Raw genomic sequence first — 20,250 nt, 5'->3', positions numbered from 1 at the left:
CTATGAAGAGCCTATTATGAGTAACTTTGAGGAGTTTTCCAGCTCCCAGTATGGGAGTCACATTGGAAGTCAACAGGATGGCCGATTAGTTGAGACCAGGAGGTAGCGTATGTCTAATTAAATAATGCTGTGATTGTTTGCTTTCTGTCTGTTTCTGCCGCCCTCCCGGAGCACCCTGAGGGCAAGAACTGTCTGGTCTCTTAGTCACCGCTCTTTCCCTGGTCTCCGCCAGAGCGCCAGGCATATCGCGGCTACTGACGGAATGAACACGCCAACAGACTGGATACCAGATCCACCACCTTGACTCCATATTCTAGTTAACGCACCACCATAATGTGACAGAGAATTTGTGACAGACCGGCTTCTTGACTGTTTCTATCACGGCCATCTGCGTCTCATGGTGACTCTGAAAGCCAGTCTTCGAAAGTTAATGAATTCGAATGCCGAGGCTAGTTACCATTTTGCTTGAGGGAAGTTGTCTACTCCGAAGATCCTCTGTACTTCACAGTCGAGGCACTGATGTTGGCAGTACATGGATAGAGAAGATTATTTTTCAGTTAGGATGCCAGCCAGACCGTGGTGTCATTTTAAGCTCCAAAATTCTTGAGCCACAGACTGAATAAGCTCCGTATTTATGGACGCCCGTCTACACTGTATGCCTGTGGTGTCTCGTTTCTACACTGTGCGGCTGTGGCATCTCGCATCTACACTGTGCACCTGTGGAAGGTGTTCAAGAAAAGCTTGTCGGCCTAAGTTGTTAAATCTTCCATAACCTGTACTGTGAATGATTGTAGAGTCATCTGCGTTTGATCGTAATACACCTAGAAATAAATCTTGACACTAAAATAATATCCTACAGAATAAACAGGCCTATGATACTCAGTTTAAGTTCTGTAGCTATTTCTTCTGATCCCATTTGTTATTGAATAGGGATGCAATCGCTTATTCTGTTAAGAAGGAGTCTGCCTTGGAGGAAGTGTCAGATGTTTACTTTGAAGTCTAAAGACGCTGGTTTCCTTCTCCCTGTAAAATGTGCTTTGAATTAGTGGCTTTTCAGTATCTATCCTGGTGGAGGTGCAAGCAGTGTGAGCTAACAAGAGTGATATATAGTCCAAAAACAAATTTTCCTTGACTTTGAAATGAAGAAAATCCAACTCAGAGCTATGCAGGCAGGCATTGATTTGACCAGATGTGGACCTGCTCATTTTCTATGTTTGACCCTGACCTTTCAAGTCTTCCATTTTGCCATCAGGCCTTAAGACCCAACTGAGTTATAAGAAAATGGAGATCTTTAGAATGATGCAGGCCAGTGTTTCTCCAGCCTCCGGTTTTATAACTCTTTTATCTTATCCAAAATGTGAAGAAACAGGAGTTAGAAGAGTCTCGTGGTTTCCATCGTTACGGATCTCTTTAGTATCGACTTAATAGAATCCAGCTGGATTCATGGATCCGCTTCCACATTAACCATTTCTTTTTGTTTGAAATCTGTAAAGAAAACCTAGCCTCATGTAGATAATGTAGTTGGATAAGGAGGGGATCTTTTTAAACCCTTTTAGATAATGGTGTGTATTCTTCTTCAATACGACACCATTCAACGAGAGATCGTTTCTTAAAGATTGGTTCTGGTGTAGAAGCCAAATCTGTGAGCTTTTAATTCGAGTACTCTGGTACGTTCAAATCCCTTCGTTTATCTTGCACTTTGGATGTTTCACCCTTGCACGATTTTGTAACATCACACATTGGTTGGTCATTTGGAGAATCTTGGCTCACTGAGTTACAAGAGATCTTCCGAATGTTACACATTATTTTAAAAATCACAGTCTTTGAGACCACTGCAAGTCTTACCAGGAAAGTCTTTAAGCATCAGGAAGCTGTGAAGGTTATGATAACATGCTAGTTGTTTTCCTTCAAGTGGCAGGTTCCCTTTGTTTATTTTCAAGTAAACGTCTATCAGAATTCTAGGTCCAAATAACCATAGTTTGTCTATGTGATACTCTTCCAAGTGAACCTGGCGTTCCATTAAGGAGAGGCTTACACAGCTCACAGTTCAATACAGAAGTGGTTTTCCTCAGGACAGCCGTTCTACTTGATGCACCGGAAGTGCTATATGTGGATTTCCTGTTTTGTCACACGCATACCAAAAATCAGAGGTCGAATTTTAATTAAATTAATAATTTATGTTTTTTATCAAGGATATCCTTCAGTCGAGTTGACATGGCGTGTGTGCGTGTTGTGTCCGTGTCCGAACACGGGCTGAGGGCTAACACAGTGGGCTCTAATACAGATTGGCCCACGGCATTGGTAAGGCCCCCGAAGCGCCTTCGCACCGTCAGGGTGGAGGACGAGATTCAAGAAAGTTACTCACCACGCAGTATTTCAGTCCTGCTTGGTTTGTTGCCAGGCATTCCCATCAAAGATCCCTGTTGCTGGCCTCTTGGAGCTGCCATCGATCGGTTGTAAACAAAGCATCAAGCCTGTGGATTCTTTTATGGGTAAAATGAAAGCACAGTTCTGTGGTGGAGATACTTAGTCTTTAAAAAAATATTTTATATCTATATTTTGAGAGAAGGATATATAGCAAGTGGGGAAGAGGGAGAGAGAGACAGACAGAATCTGAAGCAGGCTCCAGGCTGACAGCTCAGAGTCTGACGCAGGACTCGAACCCACGGACTGTGAGATCATGACCTGAGCCAAAGTTGGCCGCTCAACCGACTGAGCCACCCAGGTGCCCCAACTTAGTCTTCGTATTTGCAGCTAAAGCTTTAATTTGACGAGTTCCTATATGATTAGAAAGTAGCGGTGCTGTGATTTCTTTTCCTGAGTTCTCATCCGGCAGGCACCGAGCAGGGTCAGCCCTCCGAGATTGTATTAGTTTCCAGCCATTGTGTGTGCTTCCGAGGCCAGCGCCCTCTGGCAGGACCTTTTCATTTCTGGTATGACAAGCTGTAACAGATAGTGATTTTTAAAGAATTCATCACATCTTTGTTTTAAAATATTCAGTTCCTTTTTCTTTAATCTTTAAATGACTGGTCTCAGAATGACACTTCACTGGCATAATACCTGAAATGTTTTCTTGCATAAGAGGCAATAAGATAAATTGTACAAGCAAAAGGTAGCTTTCGCTGAATGGCCACTTCTTATTAACAGTTTGGACCAGTTTCTTTGGAGTGGATTCGGCCTTTGTGTGAGTCACAGAATTCTCTAATGTGTCAGTTTCACCTGTTTCACCATCTTAGATACGGACAGTTCAGTTGTGGGGTAAGGAAGCAAGTCTTCTAATCTCCCACTTTAAAGTCAATTATTCAACCTTAAATATGAGAAAAATATGTTACAGGTATTATAAAATATTAAATTTAAGAATAACAGTTTTAGATAAAACTTATAAAATTTAGAAGTTTTCAAAAAATTTAAATCTTATAACGAAACAACAAAATATACTCTCTTCCTTGTCACTAGTTGGTAAGTTGTAGTGAAGTCCACACAGGGAACTAAACTCCAGATCAGTATGGTCTCAGGACTTCCTCCTTGAGTCTGCTACGAGGTCAGAAGGCTTATCTGTCTATCTTAAGGTTCATTTCTTCATGGACCCAGGAAACTTTTTTTTTTTCCTCAGAAACAATTTAGTGAGTGTGATGATGATCCGCTGGGAACAGGTGATACATAAGACAGCCTCTGTGCTCATGCAGTTTATATTCTAGTGGATGGGCCTGCCCAGAAAACAGAAAAAGTAAACAGAAAGTTTGTAAAATAATTGACAAATACAATAAGATTTGTGAAGAAAGCAAACAGTGGGACCAGAGATTAACCAGGAGCTCTGCTGAAGACTGGATCAAGGACGCTCCCATAAGAGGTGACATTTAACTGATGGTGAGAGTGTGGAATCCAGGCAGAGAAGGGAGCACATGTACGAAGACGGTAGGGCAGGAAAGAGCCTTATTTGAGGCACTGAAGGAAAACCAGTGTGGCAGAAGACTTGGTGAATGGGGTAGAGGTAGGCTGAGTATGAAAATGAGGTTGGAGGGATTGGAAGGGGCCAGATCGTGCAAGAACTTGTGAACCATGCTAAGGAGTTTGGATTTTGTCCTGAGGGCCAGTGAAAGGATGTAAGTAACTGAGTGACATGAATGATAGAGTTTGTAGGGCGACTCCAGTTGTTGTCCGGACAGTGGATTCAGGGAGATGCGAGGGCACAGAGACCCGTCAGAAGGCTTTCTCAGCTGGCCAGGCAGCAGGGTGCGGCAGTGGTGTGAGGAGTGGGTTCTAAATACCCTCTGTAGATAGACTCCGTGGGGATTGGAGATGTAGCAGATACAGGCAGATTTCTAGCTTGAGTGACTAAGTAGATAGTGGTGCCGTTTACTGAACTGAAGAAGATTTGGGGTAGAGCAGGATGGTATGTTTGGTATGAATTTTAAGAGTTGTTTTTGGACACATGTAAGTTTGAAATGTCTGTGAGACATTTCACGGGGATGTGTTAAGATCGGCTCTGTGAGTTTAGTACTTGGGGAGAGGAGAATCTGAGCTAAGAAGTTGAATTTAGGAGTTGACTGTTCAGAGATATTTAAATCCACAGCCAAGATGCAGTCACCTAGGAAGAGAAGGTAGAGGGAGAAGGGGTCCAGGCTGGAATGAGAGATTCCGTTAGAGGAGGTTAAGCTCACAAACCAGCCTGCAGTAGAACGGGCAGCAGCGTAGAAGGAAAGCCGGCGGGGAGATGTTTCCCAGGGTTAGGAGTGGTTGACCTCAGGACTACTGACGGGTCAGGTAAGATGGAGGTAAAGAGCACCGGCTGTGTCAACATGAAAGCCATTGGCTTGGCCTTGACAGGAGCCCTGTAGTGACAACGTGGAAGGGAAAGATGAACGATGGACTAGGCAGTCAGGAAAGGAGGACAGCATAACTATCATAATAATGTTGACTATAAAAGGGAACAGAGAAAAGGAATTTTTTTAAATCCCAAAGTAACTGTAAAATGTTTTGTTTTTTCACTGTAGAGAGAGAGTAGGAGTTGGGGAGAGAGGCAGACAGAGAATCTTAAGCAGGCTCCACGCTTAGCCTGACCTGGGCCTCACTCCCATGACCCTGGGATCATGACCTGAGCCAAAATCAAGAGTTGGATGCTCAACCGATTGAACTGTTAAGGAGCCCCAACAACGTAAATTTGTAGAGAACGGACTAGTCCATCATAGGAAGAGAGCAGTATTATGGGACAGGCGATGAGGTCATTGACAAGGTGCAAAAGGTCAGATTCCTATCACAAGTAGAAAGATTGCCCTTCGCTAGAAGGTAGGGTCTTCGTCCTCTTGCGGTAGAGGCCAGACAGGTTCATAGGTAGGAGGTTCCGTTCCAGAAAGATGAGAGAAGGCACCTCTGAGAGTCTGTTTCCCACTGAAGCGCATTGTGATTGTCTCGGCCAGTGGATAGTATGCCTGCCAGAGAAATGGCAGGATTGTCAGGCCATAGTTGGCGATATTTTTGCAAGAAGATGCCAAGTATGGGGTTACAATTGATTGATAAGACACAGGCCTTGCACTCAAGGACTTTAAAGAATTGGAAGACCACTGGTGCTCAGGGGACTCAATTGGTTAAGCGTCTGACTCGCGTTTTGGCTCTGATCACGATCTCAATAGTTTGTGAGTTTGAGCCCTTTATGGGGCTCTGCGTGGACAGCATGAAGCCTGCTTGGGATTCTCGCTGTTTCCCTCTCTATCTGCGCCCCCCCTTCTCATTCTCTGTCTCAAAAATAACTAGCGGCACCTGGGTGCCTCAGTCGGTTAAATGTCCGACTTTGGCTCAGGTCATGATCTCACAGTCCGTGGGTTTGAGCCCCACGTCGGGCTGTGTGTTGACAGCTCAGAGCCTGGAGCCTGCCTCAGATTCTCTTTCTGTCCCTCCCCCGCTCGCTCTCTGTCTCTCCAAATAAATAAAGACATTTATAAAAACAAAACAAAACTGAAAGACCAGTAGTTAGAATACAGTCCGAGACCAGGAAGTCTTCCTGGAAGCTTAACAGCAGAGCCAGAACCGCTCGGAGATACTGTGCCTAAAGCTGGTACCTCACAGCTCATGGCAACGAAGATGGATTCTTAGAAGTACGGTCGTCACAACTGTCTTGTTACAGCTTTACGTGTGTAATTGCTCTTTTTCTTCCTGCTCACATTATCAGGCATCTTTGAATTTCTGGCTGTTATTAGCACTTTGGGATTTTGTGACAAATTGCCATCCCTCCTTTCCTTCTCCTGCATCTTTCCCTGCACACCTTTCTCTGGTTGCAGCTGTTGGGAGCCAGAAAATTGCCAGGAATTTGTAGACGCAGCATAACAGTATTATTTTATTTTCATTTGGCATGTTCTGTCATTCTCAAAATAAATGGAACAACAAACCCCAAACCAAAATGAAAATAAATTAAAAAATAAATGTTCTTAAAAATGACTTGATATGAAGGAATCTTACATTACTTAGTTTTTCCTTCCAGTGTAACTATTTTGAGGTTCATCCGCCTTGTTACCTTATTTGTAGCTCTTTCCTCTTTTGCTTAGTCTTCCATTCAAGGGATAGAACACGACTGTTTACCCGTTCACCCTCCATTTTTGGCTCCTATAAGTAAAGCTACTCTGAATGTTTATGTACAGATCTCTGTAGGGGTGTTTGCTCTCATTTCTCGTGTGTAAACACCTAGAAATAGAACGGCTGCGTTATATGGTAGGTGCGTGCTTAGCTTTTTAAGAAATTGCCAGACTGTTTTCCAGAGTGGCTGTACAGTTTCTGTTCACGGAAGTATGAGTGTTGGAGCATCTCTGCATCTTCGCCGGCACCGGACTTGGCCAGTCGTTTTCATTGTAGCCTTTCTAGTGGGTGTGCATCCTATCATATGGTTTTAATTTGCATTTCCCTAATGACTAATAATTTTAACGTTCTTTTCACATATTTGCCATCCACAGATCTTTGATGAAGTGTCTTCATATCTTTTGCCCACTTTTAACCAAGTTGTTAGTTCTCTTGTAATTGGTTTGAAAGTTCTTTCTATATTCTTAGACACAAGTTCTTTATCAGATCTATGACTTGGATACATTTTCTCCCAGTCTCTTGCTTAACTTCTCAATTTCTTAAATTCTTCTTCTTCTTCTTTTTTTTTTTTTTACACTTATTTTTGAGAGACAGAGCATGAGTGGGGGAGGGCAGAGAGAGAGAGAGGGAGACACAGAATCCAAAGCAGGCTCCAGGCTCTGAGCTGTCAGCACAGGGCCCGATGTGGGGCTTAAACTCATCAATGGCAAAATCATGACCTGAGCTGAAGTCAGAGGCGTAACTGACTGAGCCACCCAGGCGCCCCTTGACTTCTCAATTTCTTACCAGTGTTTTTCAAAGAGTGGACATTCTTAAGTTTGATAAAATCCAATTTATCAGCTGTTTCTTTTACGGATAGTTTTTGTTGTGAGAAATCTTTACATCACCCAAAGTCACAAAGATTTTCTCATGTTTTCTTCTAAAAGTTTCACAGTGTTAGGTTTTACACGTAGGTCTATGATCCACGTTGAGTTAATTTTTGCAAATGGTGCAGAGATGGATCAAAGTTCGTTTTTTGTCTATGGCGTCCGGTGTTGTATGATAGTCAGTGCTTGGTTTTCATCCAGGAGCTTTTAAAAGAAGAACTCAACCAAAGCCAAGCGTAAAAGGTTACATACCAGGCTGTCAGTTTTCTTTGTGTTGTCCTTAACTTTCTTGTTAGGTTGGACACTTTGCTGGAACTTCTCAAAACAGTGTCCTGTGATTGAACTTCTTCAACCTCAAATTTCCAGTCTTTATACTTAACCAATGAAATGTTATTTATACTCTTTGGAAACCTAACATATACTGTAGATAATTATAGCAAAAGTGTAATGGGTAGCGGGAGATACTGCCAAACCAAGATTCTGGAGACCAGATGAAATAAACACGTCACATGGGCTCCCTCCGACAGATCACAGCACCAGGAAGTGCACAGAAAAGTAAGTGAAAGAGGAACTAAAATTAAAGTTCTTGGAAGAACTGTCTGTTCTTAAACTTTTTGTTTAATCTGCTAGTAGTTTTTTCCCTTCCTTTAAAGAGAGCTGCAGAATTAGACCCTAGAATTAATCTTTAAATAATATATATATTATATATGTTCGAATATGTGTGTACACACATGTTAGACATTGGCTTAAATCGTGGAAAGATAGCACAGTGTATATAGGCAGTTCATTCATTTCATTCATCTTGTAACACTGGGCCGCCTTATTCGGAAATAAGAAAAAACAGTCTTTTTACTAAGTCATGAGTCATTACTTTTTAGTTTAATGAAGAAAATAACTTTTGGGGGAGGCATTACTTTTTAGTTTAGTGGAGAAAACTTTTGGGGGCCTGATAGAACCTTTTTTTTGGTTGGTGGTCATGAGGCCCCGGGCTTTGGGGTCCAATGAATCTGGATTTCAACCAGCATTGTTCTGTTGAATACAGACTGAAAGACTGGAAGGAAATACTTCTCGGAGCCTCGTGTTTTTATCTCTACTACAGCATAGGTTACTTTTCCCTAGGTTAGTAAATTTAAATGAAATAATAAATCAAGTACCAGCGCAGCACTTAGCACATAGTAGGTGTTCAGTATATGTCTGTTCTTAGGGGGACTGACCTTTGAAGCATGTGGCTGTAGTTGGAAGAACCTATAAATGGGTGGCAAGGGGAGATTGTTTTTCCGTAGATGTAGCAAACCATCCCCGACCCCTCCCATCTCAGCTTACCATAGAGATTCATCTTGACGCTGTTTTTCCTTAACATCCATCAACAGACAGAAGCTAGTTGGCATCTTTGGAAAGTATGACATTTGCAAGATTTTACAGTGGCTTTTACATTTCTATTCATTTTCTAACTAAGTTTATGAAGTTTTGGTGCAGATAATTTAGACCTGCCCTTTGTCACTTTTGGGGGGAAAGGGAATCATAAATTTGAAAGGAAGGGCTCTTCTAAACACAGGTATACCCAGAATCTTCCCTAGTAGTCTGTAACCTCTTATACTAGCCTGGTTGCATAAAAAGTGATTTCAGAGTTTTTAAATATTTCCTGTATTGATGCTAATTCCGTGTTCATTGCACATGATGTCTGCAGAACCCGGGGGCTTCGATGATGCACAGAAACCTGAGTAACAGCAGAGACCGGGGTTTCTGCTCTTTAATTTTTTTAACTTTTTAATTAATATTTTTTAATAAGATTCTTTGTATTTTTCTCCTATAAAATTTGGTATTGGTGGCATTGTTGCGGTTGAACTTCAATCCCAAATTCCATGAAATAGAAATCGGAAGTAAAGGTTTAGACAGGAGGGAGGCAGGTCGAGGAGTGAACAGAGTTTGACCAGGAAACAGGAGGGCACGTGTGGTGGGCATTCCCGGCACATTCCTCGAGGGTAGCAGGTTGGCAGGTCGCTTGCATCTGCCTCCTGAAGGGGGAGAGGAAAGATCCCTGGGGACCCTGCAGAGGGCGCTCCCTCTTCCTGGGCTCCCAGGCCCCCGGGGAAGGTTATTGGCGGGGCTCAGCCATCACCCCAGGGCTTTCCACCCGCCTCTCAGCCTGGTTTGACTCCCAGCTCCACCCTGCCTAGAAAGCGTGCGGGAGCCGGCTTCCCCTGATCCCTCTTTCTGTTGTTTTCCCATTCCACAAGATTCTGATGTGACGGAGGGAGGGATATAACCCACTCTCCGCTTTTTAGTGTTTATTCAGGTTGACTGTGTCACACTCTTTTTTGATGCATTTAGTGACATCAGCTAATAATTAATCTGACCTTTCCATATCGATACCAGATAGGAGCCACGTGCGTGGTATGTCAGGCATTCGTCCAGAGGATGTAATAAACATTATTTTCATCTGTAGCACAAAGCTATTGTTTTCTTACAAATATTAATAAAATAAGCACTATTATACTCAGATTAAAAATTTTTTAATTTTTTTAAAATGTTATTTTTGAGAGAAGCAGCATGAGTGGGGAAGAGGCAGGCAGAGAGAGAGGGAGACAGAGCATGACGCAGGCTCCAGGCTCTGAGCTGTCAGCACAGAGTCCGAAGCGGGGCTCGATCGCAGGAACCGTGAGAACGCGACCTGAGCCGAAGTCGGACGCTCAACCAACTGAGCCCCCCCAGGCTCCCACTGCATAGATTTTAAAACATCAGCATAGGTTTAGTAATATTAATAAATGTTATTGTACAAAGTTGTGTTTTTTTCCTAATTTTTAGATGAAACCTGTTATTGTCCATTGTTATATATAACAAAGTCCATAATTTGGGGGTATCTGCCTGGCTTAGTTGGTAGAGCATGTGCTTCTTGATCTTGGGGTTGTAAGTTCAAGCCCCATGCTGGGTATAGAGATTACTTAAAAATAAAACCTTTTTTAAAAGAAGTCCGTAGGTTATTAAAAAAGACTAAAAAAGTAATGATAAAATAACTTGAGTTCAGATTATAAGATAGCTCAAGTCTATTCTGATATAACAACTTCACTGAAGTCTGAGGTTTGGGGGCAGCTTTTTAGTTACACAGTTTATCTTATTTTTTAGTAAAATATCTGTTTATAATAGTGCACCATACAGAAAGAAATGGTTAATTTCTGTGCCTAGATGATTGCTGATTATTTGATCTTAAAAATTTTTTTTTAATTAATTTTTGCTATAGAGAGATGGAGCATGAGCAGGGGAGGGGCAGAGAGAAAGGGAGACACAGAATCTGAAGCAGGCTCCAGGCTCTGAGCCCTCAGCACAGAGCCCGATGTGGGGCTCGAACCCACAAACTGTGAGATCATGACCTGAGGCGAAGTTGGACGCTTAACTGACTGAGCCACCCAGATGCCCTGATTACTGATTATTTAAAGCTGTTCTCCTCCTAGGATTATTTTACCAAATTTGTGTTCAATTTAGATTAGGAAGAATATAGTGTTCTTAAACAAAATACCTAACAGAACTAAAACAAGTACAGACTTCATTGGTTTTATTTGTATTTTTGAGATTTCACTGTTGTTCTGTATAGTGACCTGACTTTAAAATGCAAAGCTAGGAAGGCATACTTTCCATCTACCAAAATGCAATTCTTAATTTCATTTTGAAACAAACATTTCTTTGTTAAGAAGGTGAATATTAATGATAAATACCAAATCCAAGTTTTATAAAACAGTGCCTCTTTTGTTGCTCTTTAAGAGAAAAGACTATATAAGATACCTTCAGAGCATAAAAGATTTCTTTCTTCAGATCTTTTAAGAATTGATTCTTAGGTGTCTGAGTAGCTCCGTTGGTTAAGTGTCTGACTCTTAATTTCGGCTCAGATCATGATTTCACAGTTGTGAGTTCGAGCCCAGTGCTGACAGTGGAACCTGCTTGGGCTTCTCTCTCTCCCTCTCTTTCGCTGCCCCTTCTCTCCCCCACATGCGTGTATGTGCACGCTCTCTGAAATAAATAAGCTTAAAAAAAATTGAGCTTATTATCCAGAAAACTTCTATTCATGATAAGTGTAACTATTTGATTAATTGCTTTTTTTTCATAATTAAAAAAATACGCTTCCAAATGCAGCTGTTCTCAAAGAATTATTAAGGGACCGAACCGTTTTACTTTTATTCACTCTCCAGATATTTATTGAGTAGCCATTATATTCCAGGATGTTCTCATTGTAAAGAATTCAGTGATAAAACAAAGCCTCACTTTTATGTTCTAGTGACAGACACTTGTAAACAAATATACAAATATGTAAAAAGAATGTCAGTTTGTGGGAAATGCCAAGAAGGAAAACCAGAGTCAGAGGACAGAGCATACTTTTAAATAAACATTGAGAAAGTACTTTTTTTTTTTTCCAGATTGAAGCATACAAAATCTTTGGCTTGTGTTTTTAAATTTAAAATTTTGAGTTTTGACCATTGCTGTTGGTGGACATTAGAGAAATTAAAAACTCATTGTACATATTTTGTATTCTAATAAAAAAAATAGCCTCCAGTAGTGAATTTAGCATTTGTAAATGCAAGTGCCCATGGAGGGATGAAATCTTCAGCTCACCGCTACTTTACTTTGAGCAGTAAAGTGTGTGGCTTGTGAAACATGTCATTCGGGAGCGGCTTCAGCTTGCGCCGGCCCGGGGAGCCTGCTGGTACCGCGCTGAGTTACAGATTATTATTCAGCTGTAGAAGTTTTACACCTAGGCGTTTTCTTACATCTTCCTCTCTCAGTCCATTGAAATCTTGTCCTTTTGCCAAATAAAACAAATCTCCTACTAATCAGAAGCTATAACTAAACAGCAGGAGCATGAGTCAGAGCCGGCACCCCCCATTCCTTGTGTGGACCCCTCTGGGGCTCCCCAGTATGCTCATTTTGCACAAAGGCGGGGCACCGCGTGGCTGCGGTTCCGCAGAGCGCCCCCCAGCTGGTTCAGTGAGGGGCTCCGCGGTCCTGGGACTGCCAGACTCTGGCCTGTTCCCACAGTCCGAAGCAGAAGGCCAAACTCGGCCTGCTGTTGGTGGCAGGAAGAAATGTGTGTCCTGCCTTTCCTGCATAAATAAGTCCCTGAAGAGCCCAGCCCGGAGGACACGGTGAGGACTCCCAGGGGGATTTTATGCGCTGTGGCACCGCTGAGCCATCGAGAGTCCCATCTCACCTGCGCATCAGGTCCCGTCTGATCAGTTTTACCCTGTTTTGCCTCATTCATTCATTCATTCAGTAAATGTTCATTGAGCACTTGCTGTTAGCAGACACTGTGCTACCGTAGACTGTATGAAAATGAATGAGCTAAAATCCTTGTCCTCCAAGAGGTTATTACGGTGGAGAAGAGTGACTTGTAAGTCTCAGATTACAACACTGTGATGGGAATTGTGAAAGACACTTGCAGGACTCTCTGAGACTACGAACACAACTCCTGTTTCCGGAACATTTACTGTCCCAGCTGTTTTAGGGAGGTTGTTTCATGTGACCCAGTCCGCAGCTCTATGAGGTAGATCACACCTAGGCCAAGTTCGCCTCACATAGTTGACCTTAACTATGCCAGCACTAGCGTCACCTAGGAAGGAGGGGGTGGTACCAGGAGGGTTTCTTCACCAGACACCCCTTGAGTTGATTCTAGAAGGATGAATGAGGGGGGAGGAGGGAGTGTGGCATTCACACAGAGAGAGGTGCATACGTACGTGCAGAGGCCGCTGGAGAGAGCGCTGTTGGAGTGGAGAGTGGGTTTTGGGAAATAAGGCGGCAGGATCCATTCGTGAAGGAGCTTGTGGGCCACGCGTGCCTCGGGAATCTGGTTCTTACCCCGGAGGAGATGGACGCGTGGCCGGACACGCATTTTAAGAAAGTAACTCTGCAATTGTTTGTACCAGATGTTAGAAGAGTGTTTGTGCTTTTATTTTTATTTTTTAAAAACTTTTTTTAATGTTTATTTATTTTTGAGAGAGAGAGACCGAGCACAAGCAGGGGAGGAGCACAGAGAGAGGGAGACACAGATTGAAGCAGGCTCCAGGCTCTGAGCTGTCAGCACAGAGCCCATTGTGACCCCAAGATCATGCATGACCTGAACCGAAGTTGGACGCTTAACCGACTGAGCCACCCAGGCACCCCTGTTTGTGCTTTTAGGGGAAGTAATTTCTTTAAAGAAGAACTTCTCCATTATTATTAGGCATCGTTTAAGCATATACATACATTAAGTTCTCAAAGGACCTTGAACTTCTAGAGTTACAGCTATAAAGCCAAAATAATTATAGAAATTAGATAGAAATAAAATTACAAAGAGAATAAAATTAACACTAACAACATGGATTTATGTAAAAGATCATGTTGTGACGTAGTCACTCCCGACATGTGAGGCTGTTGCTAACTCTCCTGGGGCAGGTGCTTCCCATCTTCACTTCGCCATTTGCTTGCTGTCGAGTTCTGAGAACCGAAGTCTCCCTCCAGTTTGCTCTTTGACTCACTAAGAACCCCTGTTCTGACTGACGCTGTTTGGGAGACGGGGAAGCGCAGATAACCATACCTAGTAGGCTTCTCTCTCTGGTCACTTAAAGTGGTGGCACCGGTACTTGGGGTGCCTGGGTGGCTCCGTTGGTTAGGCATCCAACTCTTCTATTGTTTAAAAAAAAAAAAATCTTTTTTTAGTTTATTTTGGGAGAGAAAGAGAGCGAGCAAGGGAGAGGCAGAGAGAGAATTCCAAGCAGGCTCCATGCTGTCAGACCAGATCCTGATGTGGGGCTTGAACTCCTGAGCTGTGAGATCATGTTCTGAGCCGAAACCAAGAATAGGATGCTTAACCTACTGAGCCCCCCAGGCATCCCTGGTTAAGCATCCAACTCTTGGTTTTGGCTCAGGTCATGATCGCACAGTTTGTGAGATCAAGACCCAAGTTGGGCTCTGTGCTGACAGCATGGAGCCTGCTTGGGATACTCTACCCCCTGCCTCCATCCCTTCTCTGCTTGTGCTTTCTCTCTCTCTCTCTCAAAAAGAAATAATAAGATAAACTTTAAAAAATATAAATAATGGTACTTAGCATCATAATCCTAAAACGTATAATTATTGGCCCCCAAATTGCATGGCAGTTATAGTACCCCCCCCCGAATATGCTTACACCCATTATTTTATCATCAAAGTGAATTCACACAAATAATTACAGGGAACTGATGGACTGCAGTGTGTGAAATGCAGAACTAGAGGGTTTGTCGTTCGTCCAGAACAGGGATTTTGCAAACAAGGGAGCCACGCGTGCCTTGGGTAGAGAGTCATTGGCCAAATCGATTAAAAAAGTCAGGCATCTAGGACCCAGAGATTAGTAGATTTTTGTTATAATCTGTGATCTTAGAGATCCTTGATAGCACACAGCATTGTTTCCAAATTGTACCCATTCTGTCATTTACATGTAAGATAAAATAATAAGAACTTGATGAAGACCTGGCTATTGCAGAAGGGTTCTGCTGAGAAATGTACTTTTCGGCCAAGGTAGCTAGTAAAGGTTGTGCTTACTTCACTTACACCCTCTGTGATGTGGATTCTAAGAAATTCAAGCCAGTGTTGTTTTAAAATTACTTATATTCAACTCTGTAATACAATGAGTCATCATCGATAAATAACAAGACGGTGAATGAGAAAAGTGTGTACCTTGATTTGTTTGTATAGAATTCACAGTTCTTCATCACACAGGGCAAAGGGAAAGTTCGGCGTGTTGATGACTCTCCTCCGATCATAGCTAACGGTAGCTGAGCAGTTACCGTGCTCAGGGCACTGTGCTGAACTCTTCACGTGTTCTAACTAAATCCTCAAAACAGCTTTTATGAGATAGCTATTATAGTGGTCATTGTATAGATGAAGAAAATGCAGCAGAGAGAGGTTAAATGACTGAGCGGGTCCCCTGGCTGGTAAGTAGCACCGCCAGGGTGTGGACACGGTGGGGTGACTGCACAGCCTTAACTGGGTCAGACGTGGGGACTGATTCCGGAGATGTTGAATTGGCAGCTCTGACTGACAGGACGACATGGCGGCGGCGGCCTCTGCCCTGTTGATTTCTGTACCTTTGCTTGCAGCAGTCCAGGAGGAAGAGTGAGGGAAGGGGAAGGGGGTACTTGTCAACTCTAGGAAGTGATTCTGGCAGCGTTCTCACGAACTCCACTCCTGTACAGCTAAGCACTTTATGCTCACTAGCGGGTACCCGTAAGTTTTGAATGAAGCCCTTTGGTCTGGGTAACGTAAGGTCCATTGCAATCTAGAGATGAGGAATTTCATCAACGTAAGGGGATAAATATTACCACTCATGAGAATCTTAAGATCAACTAGGTTTAGCCCCACTGGTTATATTTCTCCTAACTTGACAGAAAGCTGTGGGGAAGTAAATATTTTGAAGGATTAAATTCCAATCTGTATCTCCAAGTTATACTTATTTATTTATTTAAAAAAATGTTTAATGTTTATTTTTGAGAGAGAGCGTGACCAGTGGAGGAACAGAGAGAGGGGGAGACACAGACTCTAAAGCAGGCTCCAGGCTCTGAGCTGTCCGCATAAAGCCTGTTGCTGGGTTCAAACTCACAAACAGTGAGATCATGACCTGAGCCAAAGTCAGACGCTCAACCGACTGAGCCACCCAGGCGCCTTCCAAGTTACATTTATATCCAAGAGTTGACACAACAGTTGCTTAGAATAATTCGATAAGTGGAACTCCTGCATAGGACCACAGAATCCTTTCTTTATGGACTCAGTTTCAGAGCTGGAGGATATTTAAAGGATAACTCAATCCATAAGTGTATAGGCATTACTAAAAGCAAAGTGGGGTGTCCTTATTGGATCAGGACATGCTGAGCCCTGCTGGCAGTGGAGAGCAGAGACGCTGACCTGAGCGGGACACCCTGCACAGCTGTCCTGGCTGTCGCCCACCTGTTCGCACTCAGGGTCAATTTCACGGGTGTCATCATCCCATGCAAGTGCATTGAATTTTTGAAAACAACTGCTGATCGCTGATGGTCAGCGGGGAAAGGAAGATTAGGAGCTGTCATCTTCCTACCAACTGTTGCTTTCATTAACAAGGGCAAGAAACATTGTGAATAAATAAAATTCTTACACCAGAGAAATGAGCAGCTGAGTGACCCCCCCCCCCAAGGATTTTATATCCTATCATCAGACAACTAAAGAAAATAATTCTACATAAATGGCTGCATTAGTGTCAGAAAAAGTCCTCACTTCTTTAAAAGAGCAACTAGATATATTTTCTTTTTGAAAATAGCGTAACTAAACTACCCTGTGGTCCAGCAATTGTACTACTGGTTATTTACCCAAAGGATACAAAGTGCTCATTTGAGGGGCACAGTGTAGCCCGATGTTTACACCAGTACTATCAACAATAGCCAGACTCTATGTAGAGCCCAAGTGTCCATCAGCTGCTGAATGGATAAAGAAGATGTGGTATATTCAATGGAATACTACTCAGCCATCAAAAAGTATGAAATCTCACCAGTTGGAATGATGTGGATGGAGCAAGATTGTCTTATGCTAAGAGAAATAAGTCCATCAGATAATAAATAAGTCCATATGATTTCACTCATGTGGGATTTAGGAAACAAAACAGATGAAAATATTTGAAGGGGGAAACGAGAGGGAAGCGAACCATAGGAGACTCTTCATGATAGAGAACAATAGGGTTGATGGAAGGAGGTGGACGTGGGATGGGCTAAGTGGATATTGGGTACTAAGGAGGGCAAGCGTGTGGTAAGCACTGGGTGTGATACTTAAGTGATGACTCACTAGTCATTATTGAAACCAGTATTACACTGAATGTTAACTAAAATTTGAATAAAAATTTAGATTAAGAAAAAAATAAGAGTAATCATTTGAGAAACCATATAGCCTTGAGGATATTTTTTAATTAAAGAGAATTTCTATAGTAGCTCTCTTACAATCTGGTATAGCCAAACATGAAGAAAATCAAGATATGGGAAAGCTGTGGTCATGTTTCAAGACTTGATTTTCCTTTTCCGTTTGATCGCCTTATCTTAATTCCCATTAACTTGAATGTAAATTTGCATGTGTTAAAAAATATATATCCAAGTTATCTTAGGAGAGGTTTAATGTAAGTATAAATAGAAATTCTTCCTCTAACCAAAAAAAAAATAGTATTGAATTCTGCCTTTTATTTCTCCATATCCAAAACTATCACCATGTACTGTTAATTGTACTTCCTAAAACTCTCTATACTCTTCTCTCCAGCCTCCTTGCCATCACTCTGAGGCATGCTTTACCATTTGGTTTCTATCAGAAGGGTCTCTTTATTCTCTTCTTCATATCCACCTCCACCACTGAAGTTATCCATCTCTCTGTGTGTGTGTGTGTGTGTGTGTGTGTGTGTGTGTGTGTGTGTTTTCCCTGCCTGAATCCCTTTATTAGCTTTTTATTAAATCCAAGTTCCTTAATCATGGCAAACAGGGCCCTGCCTCCAGGAGCTGGTTTTTGCTTACTTTTCCTGCCTCATTTCCATTTTCCTACCACTTTCTCTTATACCTGAAGATCCAACTTACCAGTAGTTCCCCAATATCCAGCCCACACACACCACAATACATATACACCTTTCTCCCCAGACTCCTTTCATCTTTGAAAATATAATTCCCTCGACCACATCCTTGTCATATTCCAAGACCTGAAAGGATCTAAACACAGAAATTTCATTCCCTAATTGGGGCTGAACACAGTTGACTTGAATACAAGTGAAATTGCTAGTTTGTTAGCATGTGTTCTTGGAGCTTTGATGCACTCCCCAGTTCCTGCCTCAGAGCTAAAGAATTTATTTTTCAACTGCTGGAAGTGCTGCCAACAGCCCTCTTTAGGAATTGCCCCAACTCAGGACAACTGCAAAGGGGCTTCCCCCTTTTCCGTGGGGTCAGCTGAGGCTTCGTGATTTTATCAGAGTCCTACTTCTCCCTCTGCCTAGTTCTTCCTTTCCATGGAATAATAACTTCCCTAATAAATTTCCTGTAAGCAATCTCTCTTTGCTTGCTGGGGAGACGAACCTGTAACAAGTCTTGTTGATACTTTCTTTTTCTAGCACTTGTGACGTCATGCTTTGCTAACATCTTACTAATTCAGGTCATTTCATCAGGCATGTATTGAGCACCTGCTCCATGCCCGCCATTGTGCCTCATGCAGTGGAGACAGATGAGGACTTGACCTGTGCCCTAAAGAAGTTTGCAGTTCGGTTGAGGTGACAGTTACATTGAGAACTGTATTATCACGTCTTAGAATAATCCTTTTTTGAACTAAACTTTAATAATCAGTATAAGACAAAAGTATGCACTATGGTGTTGCAAAGAACAAAAGGAAAGTATCTCAGGGAAATGAAAAGAAACAAGTAGAGTGAAATTTTAGAAGGTTATCAAGTTTGTCTTTGGGATTCCGGAAAGCCTTTAGGGAAAAAGTAGGGTTTTTTTTTCCCCACTTATTTTGAAATAAGTTCAAGCTTACAGAAAAGTTACAACCTATACAGAACTCCCGTGCACCTTTATACAGATTCATCCATTTTTAACATTTCTTCACATGCTTTAGCATGTAAATGTGTATAAGAATGCTAAACATTTACACACGTAATATTTTACACACAGATTACACATACACAAAATACACGTACTTTGTGAACTGAGAATAGGTTGAATAGGTCACTTCATCCCTTAATACTGTAGCGTGTATTTAAAAAAAAAAGATATTCACTTCTGTTACTACAGTACAGGCATCAAATTCAGGATGTTTGACTTTGACACTTTAATCTACAGTCCAGATTTAAATTTTGTTAATTATCCGAAAGAAGATGAGTGTTAAGAAGAGCCCTAGAACTTTTGTAACTTAAACTAAGAGTTGTATGAAGGAAGCCACAGAAGAGCTCGGAACTCCCTTTGATTAAAATACCATAGCGAAGGGAACCACTTGTGACTTTCTACGGGGAAAGTGCGGGTGCGTCCAGGTTACCAGTACACGTGTGACTTGCGGCTCTCCAGAAGCGAGCCTGACTCTGGAGAGCTCATTTCTCGCCTGCATTTCAAAAGAGACTGTGTCCCGGAGCCAGGGATCGTGGACTTCTGCGAGCTCCTATGTAAAGTACATCCACTCGTCTGCTTGGTCTTTACTATGGTCAAGTTTAACGATGTTCTCTGGATCCTGCGCAGGGGCCGGAGGTGGGGGTGGGGGGGCAGGCACTGCTCCCAGAACTAGATCCACAGACCCCCCCCCAACGCGCCCCCCCCCCCCCCCCCCCCCCCCCGGCCACTGCACACACACAGGCGTCCCAGGAAGCTGGGCCGCCTGGCTCCAGCGTCGTCGGGAGGGGGAGGGCGCGGTCGGCGCGTGGCTTGCTCTCCCCCCCCCCCCCCCGTGCGCACTGGCCGCCGGGAGTCCCGGGCATCATTTCCGGCGTGGTTGGGCGTGGTCTATTGGGGGGTTGGCAGCGGCGGAAGTCCAAGCCCAGGTCGCCCGGTGGGGGAAGCCCCGGTCAGGTCCGCAGCCCAAACGCTCCACGGCCCTGGACGTCATGGCTTCCCCGCTGAAGCTGGAGCAGGACGTGCAGGGGAAGGTAGATTCGTTTCGGGCCCGCATCGCGCAGGAGGCCGAGGACCTGGTGTCCACCTTCTTCCCTCAGAAGCTGTTGGAGCTGGATAGTCACGTCCAGGAGCTCCGCCTGCAAGACGTGTCCAGAATCCGCTCGGTGCCGGCCCCGGGGCCCCCCGCCGGCCCCGACCCCGACCCCGCGGGGGACGGGCCTGACCGCCATCTGCCG

At 43.2% G+C, this 20,250-nt stretch overlaps 2 protein-coding genes across 4 annotated transcripts in view; both read left to right on the top strand.

Annotated features, from left to right (window-relative positions):
• Positions 1–20,250, top strand: part of ATF6 (activating transcription factor 6) — a 185,037-nt gene that overhangs the window by 91,592 nt on the left and 73,195 nt on the right. The gene's annotated exons all lie outside the window — the stretch shown is intronic.
• Positions 19,926–20,250, top strand: part of LOC115288417 (proteasome activator complex subunit 3-like) — a 2,423-nt gene continuing 2,098 nt past the window's right edge. Inside the window, exon 1 of the mRNA XM_029935733.1 lies at positions 19,926–20,246. Within this exon, the coding sequence (XP_029791593.1) occupies positions 20,005–20,246 (242 nt within the window). The 5' untranslated portion in view covers positions 19,926–20,004. The remainder of the gene's footprint in view (positions 20,247–20,250) is intronic.

The sequence above is a fragment of the Suricata suricatta genome, chromosome 3, assembly GCF_006229205.1.
Source record: "Suricata suricatta isolate VVHF042 chromosome 3, meerkat_22Aug2017_6uvM2_HiC, whole genome shotgun sequence".
Classification (NCBI taxonomy): Eukaryota; Metazoa; Chordata; class Mammalia; order Carnivora; family Herpestidae; genus Suricata; species Suricata suricatta.
Note: the sequence above shows the minus strand (reverse complement) of the source record. Positions and strands in the feature narration are given on the sequence as shown.